Source organism: Myotis myotis, unplaced genomic scaffold (genome assembly GCF_014108235.1).
Source record: "Myotis myotis isolate mMyoMyo1 unplaced genomic scaffold, mMyoMyo1.p scaffold_m19_p_6, whole genome shotgun sequence".
Lineage (NCBI taxonomy): Eukaryota > Metazoa > Chordata > Mammalia > Chiroptera > Vespertilionidae > Myotis > Myotis myotis.
Window position 1 is genome coordinate 99,102,965 of NW_023416368.1, and position 8,321 is coordinate 99,111,285.

At 37.9% G+C, this 8,321-nt stretch overlaps 1 protein-coding gene across 5 annotated transcripts in view; it reads left to right on the forward strand.

The window, feature by feature from the left end:
- Window positions 1–7,097, forward strand: part of CNOT6 (CCR4-NOT transcription complex subunit 6) — a 68,545-nt gene extending 61,448 nt beyond the window's left edge. For all 5 annotated transcript variants that reach the window (XM_036312538.1, XM_036312537.1, XM_036312539.1 and 2 more), the window contains one exon: window positions 3,089–7,097. In XM_036312538.1, coding sequence (XP_036168431.1) covers window positions 3,089–3,301 — 213 coding nt within the window. In that variant the 3' untranslated portion in view covers window positions 3,302–7,097. The remainder of the gene's footprint in view (window positions 1–3,088) is intronic.
- Window positions 7,098–8,321: the final 1,224 nt, after the last annotated feature.

The window sequence follows — 8,321 nt, forward strand, 5'->3', positions numbered from 1 at the left end:
CCTTCTGGCCTGCAGAGTTTCTCTTGAGAAATCAGCTGACAGTCGTATGGGTATTCCTTGTAGGTAACTGAGTTTCTTTCTCTTGCTGCTTTTAAGATTCTCTCTTTGTCTTTGCTCTTGGCATTTTAATTATGATGTGTCTTGGTGTGGTCCTCTTTGGATTCCTTTTGTTTGGGGTTCTCTGCGCTTCCTGGAGTTGTAAGTCTATTTCTTTGACCAGGTAGGGGAAGTTTTCTGTCATTATTTCTTCAAATAGGTTGTCAATATCTTGCTCTCTCTCTTCTTCTGGCACCCCTATAATTCTGATGTTGGTTCGCTTGAAGCTGTCCCAGAGACTCCTTACACTATCTTCGTATTTTCGGATTCTTTTTTCATTTTGCTTCTCCAGTTGGGTGTTTTTTGCTTCTTCGCATTTCAAATCTTTGACTTGATTCTTGTGCTCCTCTGGTCTGCTGTAGGGATTCTGTATAATATTCTTTATTTCAGTCAGTGTATGCTTAATTTCTAATTGGTCCTTTATCACAACCTCGAGGGTCTCATTAGATTTCTTGTACATCTCATTAAGTTTATCGGCAGTCTCTAGAAGACTCTTGAGAGACCTCAAAAGTGTGGTTTTGAATTCTATATCCAGCAGCCTGCTTTCCTCCAGTTCTGTCATTTGTGTCCTGTTTCTTTGTCTCGGCATATTTTATGCTTCGCTGTGTCGATAGAGTGGCTTTCTGTGCTAAGTGTCCCAGTTACCTGAGGTAGACACTCTTGGTGCACCCCCTTGTGGTCTTTGTGCACAGTCTTGTTGTAGCTAAGCCTTGATTGTTGTAGGTATCACTGGGAGGGATTTGACCTCCAGGCCAACTGGCTGTGAGAATCAGCTGTGTCTGCAGTGGGAGAACTTCTGTCCTCTAGGGAGGTGCTAATCTAGCCTTTGCCTGAGGCTATCTGGCAAATGCCTCTGTTCAGGGCTTGGGCGGGGTGGGTCCCAAGGGATCAACAGGGCGGGCAGGTAGAGGGAGCAGTTATGGCTGCTCTCAGTCCCGTCCCCAGAGGCTCTGCCTCTCAGTGTCCCAGCAACCGCTGCAAACCTCGGAGAGAAAGCTGCCCTCGGGTTCCGACTGATGTCAGACAGTCCCGCTTCCCCCGTTTGAGTCTGGGTCCCTAGAGACTAACCTGGAACTGGAGCTCAGAGCCTGAGACTCCCTCCCGATTGAAACAGATAACCGCGCCCTCAGCCGTCAGCCCGCTCCGCGCGCACCTCCACACCTTAGTATTTCACTTCCGCGCTGCGCCTCCTCTGAGTCTTGGTATGCTTTTCTCTTTCCTTCTAGTTGTGGAATTTCCACTCAGCCAGCCTTCCTGTGGTTCTGGGTGATGTCTGTTCCGTCTTTTAGTTGTATTTTTGAAGTGGTTGTTCGAGGCAGCAAACTCCGGTGTTTACCTATGCCGCCATCTTGGTTTCTCCCCCTACAGATTCTTTTCAATGTCATTTTTTTCAACATCATTTCATTATAATGTTGATGAGATGCCATGGGAACGTAACTCTTGTATATATCAACTAGCCTCTGGAAAATTAATTTCACTCTCTGTTGTTTCGCTTAAAGTTGCAGAACTATCTAGTCATTAAGTAAGGACTTACTGTATCTAATTTGGTGTCAGTTGGGGTGAGGTGTTCCACCTCATGTTAAACAAACTGAAACCTGCTCTTGAGTGCTAAAATGTGGTTTATTGTTGGCCATTTTTAAGTTGCTAAAATATATATATATGCCTGATAGTTGACAGCTTACAGTGTGGAGACTTTCCTTAGTGAGTCTCTTTATTTTTGGTATCAGCGGTTATTTAGGGTTTGTGTTCAGCTGTCCTTTTTAGCTTCCTTTTGCGTTTCTGCTTTCTTGTATCCTAGTTTTCCACTTCTAACCTGATGGAACATGAATCGTTCAGGTTAGATTATTAGAGTGCAAATACTAGTGTTAACTGCTTCCTAATTTTGGTGGGGAGGGCTCTTTAGACTCTTCAAAAGAAACTGTTGAAAACCATGGTAGTTTTTTATTTGACTTTGGGGGATCCCCAGTTACTGTAGGTAATTATTATTTAGTCCTGGTAACAGATGAGTGTGTCCAGTTGAAGAGAGATTAGAGTGGACTCTAGGAAAACTGACACGTAAATGACAAAAACCATAGAGGGGGAAACGAGGACTCTGGGAGCTTCCCTGCCAAGGAAATCAGGCCTTTCTAGGAAAGGGTAGTGGTGGGTGAGCTTCAGAAAGATGCTGGTGAGGGGTGCTTCCCAGAGTGGTGAGGCAGTAAAAGCTAACTTGGAGATTCTTATTTCAGAAGCTTGATTGAAGAAGTGCGGGTAATAACTCAAAGGTGGGCGAGATTAGGGGTTTTTTTTCTTTGTTCGTGCTAGTGATGTAGAGATAGGAAGGAGACCTTTGAATATATTTAAATATTTTTGGCCAAGAACGTGTAGAGGAGCAAGTGCAAAGCCAAGAGGTGCTGAGCTGTGTGCCTGGTGCTGCAGCACGTGCAGGGCGGGACAGCCTGGTCGCAGCCACACGAGTAGCTATGTAGTAGGGCGCACGTCAGCAGGGGAAGAGAGCGGAGGTGGTGGGAGGCACCAGTGAGCTGTGAAGATCTGTGGAAAGTGACTGAGGTCCACACTTGAAGGCTGAGAAGGATTAACCAGATGACAAGTAGAAGGAAGTGTTCGGGCAGGGAGTGCAGCCTGTGTGAAAGCTGTGGGGCTGGGAAGAGACGGGCACATGCAAAGAATGTTTATCCCCCCCCCCCCCTCAAAAAAAAGAGCTAGTCTGGCGAAGGGGTAGTGAGGAAAGAGAAGCAGAAGCCATATCACGAAAGATGCTTTATGTCTTATTAAAAATTTTGAAAGGATCCAGGTAGGAAAATGAATGGTTGCCATGCTAAAGTCTTCATTCTGCAAGGTTTGACATTTAGGGGACCATTTGGCTCAGGTGGTACTGCCTCTTCCCACATGCTAATGAAGTTTTTACGAAACATGCCTGAAAGGGTATGTCTTGAGATCTTTCAGTATTTCAGTGTTATCTTATTTTTTTTATTTCCTTTTGATTTTTCAGGGTATAATTGACTACATCTTCTACTCTAAGCCTCAGCTGAACACATTAGGCATTCTGGGACCTCTGGACCACCATTGGCTAGTTGAGAATAATATCAGCGGCTGCCCACACCCACTCATCCCCTCCGACCACTTCTCACTTTTTGCACAACTGGAGCTCTTACTGCCTTTCCTGCCCCAAGTTAACGGCATTCACCTTCCTGGCAGGAGGTAGTCGAGTACCTTCAGAAGACGACCTCAACTTCACTTGTAAACTTATAAGAAAATCTGAATATCGGGGAGTGAGATATGGCCATTAGGGATTTTTTTTCTTAATGATGATTTGAGTTTTCAATCTGATTATTTGATAAGGATATAGTGTGAAAGCCAGGTGCTAGCAACAGACAAATTCTGAGCCCAATATGCTTTATACACTGTTGGACAGGGATTGGTGTGTTTGCACCTATCTTTTAATTTGTTACCAGTAATTTTCCTGTTTCTTCTATCCAATATAATACTTTCATGCCTTGAAATAGGAAAATGTTTGAACAGCATATTCTCTTTGCACAGAAATCAGTAGTACTACTTTTTTGAGGCCAGTAATAACATCCAGAGGATATTCTTCCATACTTGACTCCCTTCTTTTTCAGACATATTTGTAAAATACAGAATTTGAATTTAGCCTTTATGATTGTATATGATCCACAGAAGACCTGATTTATGAAATTTTGTACTAAAAAAAAAATCAGATTTGGAAATGATTGTATTGTAAATTAAGGCTGAATTTTTGTTTTTGTGTGTGTTTTTTACACCAGTTTCATGTGTTATAAAGGCCAGCTTGTAAAAGAAGCTGCAACAGACTTTCTCTGCAGAGGAGTTGCGCTGTTAGGGTTTTCTTGGCTATTTTGTGCTACTTTGTTATTAAATGGAGAACCTTACTCTTTAAACCTATTTAATGCTTAGGACATTTTTTCATGAATTCTGGGTTTTTACAAAAACTATCTATCTACCAGGACAGATAAGCTGAGCAGTGGTGATCTGTAGGCATTTATGGACTGAATGTAATGATATATGTACATTCTGATATTTTTAAATCTTTAACTTTTTTTAAGTTAAAAAATTACAGCTGCTTAGGTACAGCTTTTTAACTCCTTTTTGAGACGCCTCCTGTCTATCTCCACTGTGCCTGCCTCAGTTGTTCTCACCAAACACTGCCCGTGCATGCAGAGAAAATCTGTGCATCTTCTTTTATAGTTTTAAATACTGTTGAACATTTGTGAGGGTTTTATGGACATGCTTTTGTATGAGCTGTGACTTTTTCCCATTGTAAAGCATTGAATATCACATTTTGGACATAGGGTGAATCCCTGGGTCTTCGCTCACCAGACCCAAGCACTCCTTCTTGGTGTCATTGCACAGTGCTGTCACCCAGGATACTATCATGTGAAGTCTTTTTGTTTTCCATGTATTCCTTAGTCTCCATGTTTTTCTTTTAAAAAATCATTCCTTTTTTTTTTAAGTAATTTTCCATTTATGAAACAGTATAAATGAGATGTATTTTCAAAACTGGTCCTTAAGACAATTCTTCAGATCATTTTTGAAGTGACTAAGCTATTTTAATATGTCAACCAAGATAAAAGTTATATTGTACCCTGTGTATTTGCCCATAGTGCCGTTAGTAGATAAGAGATTAAAGCCAGCTTTAACTTTGCAAAGTTAACTCATATGTATTCTGGTCTCATTCATTTATTATCATCTCAAAACTAAAATTAATTCAGAGGGAACTTGGTCCAACTGCTTTTGTTTCAGCTGCAGGCAAGGGAGGAAAAGAACACCATGTGAGGAGTAGGGTGAAAAATTGTTCAGTGGTAATTTTTACACAGAGAATGAGTCATTTTGGATGATGGCTTAAAATTTTATGAAAAAATGTTCAACACATAAATGTGTTTATTCTGTTTTTAAGAGAAAATAAAATTTACACACTGCTTAAATAAATTTTTTTCTTTTAAAAAAATTCTCCAAAAGCTGTTGGTTGATCTTGAATTTTTGTCTGGGACCTAGTTTCTTCTTTGAGGTTTTTTAAAGATTTTGTTGTGATGGATTTTTTTTTTTTTTTAAGTTGTGCTGACACCAAACACATTCAGTTTATAATCAACATTGAAAAGTTGGTATTATTGATGTAGAACCAATGCATAACTTTTTATGGGGGTTTTGTTTTATTTTTTTGTAAAGTGTGAATAAAGGTGTGTTTACTCATTTTTCCTAAACACTGTGTTGGTAATGTGCATCATGACAATTTCCAGAGAAGGCGATCTGGAGCTGGTTGGACTGATAAAACAAAGGAAACTTCTTTTCCTCTGACCTGCATTATGTAATAACAGGTCCAGAGAGCTTTATGGAAGGGGGAGGGGAGCGGCACTTACTCATTTTGTATTTGTTAATGGAGGATGTATTCTTTTCATAGATGCTGGAACTAGAGTGCACTTGTTAGAAGCTAAAGGTTTGAGCTTTACAGAAAATGTCTTCATCTGTATTTGTTATTGTTATAATATATTTGAATTGGGGGGGGCAGGATAGTATTAACATTGTTGATTCAGTGGCCTGTTATGTCTTGAAAATATTTGTCCTTGCCTCTTCTAGGCATACTGCATTCTGTGGGGTCAGTTTGAACAGCTTCTCCACCTTATTGAGATAGTGATGAATTGATCCAAGAGTGTAGATTTACAACTATAACCTTCAAAAGAAAAAGAAATATTTTGAATCTGTAGGGAATCAACAGTCACACCAAAATAGACTGTGATACTTCTGTTAAGCAAGGTTTTGTGTTTTAAATATTTCTGTGTCCTGAGTAATTTTTAGTCTATACTCTCTAAAATGCAATAAAAACTAGTATGTTTTCACAGTATAGATTTTTTTTCCAGAAATTCTGTAACAAATACATTTAATGTGGTGTTGCCATAATGTAATTTCATTGTTCTTGCTGGATAAATTCATGTTATGAATGTTTTACAGAAAACTTGGACTATGTTTTCTGTTTTAATGATCAGAAAGTTGGAGGCATTCAATTCCTTGTTGTAAATCTCCTGAAGTACAGTTAACCATATTAGTGGTAATTATTTATGCTTTGAGAATTTAAATTATGTTCATTAAAATTAATTTATGGCATAATTTAAACTAAAGTTGTAGATATGAAATGTTGATTACAACTTTAATCACCCTAGAAGATAGTCAAGGAACATCTCCCAAGAAATGTGTTTTTATTTTTACCTGATTTAATGACAGCCAGGAAAGCTTATTTGAGTTAGCACTTTGAAATCTAAGGACATTATTAATAGGGTGGAATGCACTTCTAAATGTTGAAATTAAAATTTCAAAGCTCTTCCAATATGCAGGTTTTCAATAATAAATCCCAGTTTTAGTGTTCCACTTTTTACTATTTGACGTCGTAGGATTTGTTTCCGTGGTGATTTCTAAGGTTTTGGGGTCATGACAGAAGAACAAAGCCAATCTGGGCAAGAGAATGGCAGCCGCTTGTTCTTTAGTGAACCAGCCTGCGTGCGCAGAGCAGACGCTGCGGGTCATCAAAGAACACTCAACAAGCGCTCCTCTCCCACTCAGAACAGGTTTTCAGGATGTTCACTGCTCTGCTCTTTGGTTACATATGTTTGAATAACTGGTGTGTTGAAGTCGTATCTGAAATAGAGAATCTAGGTTTTATTCACAGTACATTCTATTGTGTGATGCACTGGGCTAACTTTGGTTTATTTACCATTCATGTAACAGAACCCAGCACATTATCTGCACTAAGCTCAAAGAATGTTTGCCTAGGCAGCTCTTTGATAAGGGTAATGGGAAACTGAATATGTACCTATGGACCAGAGGTAACAAGGGCTTTTACTGTTCTTTTCAGTGGAACCTTCTTGGTCAAATTGTAACTAGCTAGTATTATATTTATATACAGGGTCTCTTTTCTTTACCGATGTATTTTCCTACTTATAGCCAACCAATAAATTCAGTATTTGTTTCAAATATTTTAAAAGTGTAATTTGTATAGCTGTAGTACTGAGGTTTGAGAAAATAAATGTTAATCAGCAGGCCACATATTTAAAATTCTGAGTAATCTGGGACAGGGTTATAACTCACCCTTTGAAAGGGAAGAGTGATTGGGGACAGACCATGATTCTGTAGAAATGGTATAAACTTAAGGATTTCTTTAATGGCTGTATTATTCTGTTAAAATTCATATCTTTGCCAAAGTTCAGTTTTAGGCAACTAACGATCCTTTGCATTGAGGATTGTTGTCGTTACCATATACCTCATAAAGACTTCGTATGTCTTCCATCTTTTGGAAGGAGACTGACATATTTTAAATAAATATTTTTAAATATAGCCACAAACGTTGTGTTGGTGGGGTTGTACTAATTCATTAAATGTTTTACTTGTTACATGTATGTTTTGTTGTATATAACCTTTTAAAATGTGTGACTTCCCAAGTCTTCAGGACATTAACTACATTTGCTTTTTAGAAGCTACTTCTATAACAAATAAATGTAAATTTTTATGTAGATATTGGAAAAATCATTTAAAATCAGGAAGCAATTTAGATAAAAACAATGTTTTGCTGAGATGTCCAGTTTTTAAAGTAGGCGTTTTCTACCAATACTTTAATATATAATTTTACTTTAATATATAATTTTACTTCTATCTATAACAGAAGTCATATTCCTTCTTATAACTGTAAAAATGTGTAAAAAAGTTAATGACATGTGTTCATATTACTTTATAAATTCTAGTTAATGTTCTTTAGAGGAACAAGTACATGAGGAAACATGAACTGGAATACATTTAAATAAAGTTTTCAGGTTTTAGGTAATGATGTTATATATACTGAGAATTTCCTTATAGTATTTAGATACTCAAATCTAAATTAATTTTAAAAATAAGCTTTCACAAATACTGTAAAGACAATTTTAGTATAAGGTTATATATTAGGAGAATCTTAAAGATAGTTTTTACTCGAATTTTACAAGAATGTTAAGAATATTTCTGGAAGTTCATTTCCTCTAAATAATAAAATACAAAATGTGCTATGTAGATCATTCCCCAAATGAGTCTAACAAACTAGTCTAAAGCTAGGAATTGGGAAAACTGCTGAATTGCAAGGTGTCTTGAAAACCAGTTTCTACAGTTTCCTTAGCAACATTAGCATGTTTAATCAAATGAGTAAGATGTCAGTTTGCTCGTTTTCTTTGAAC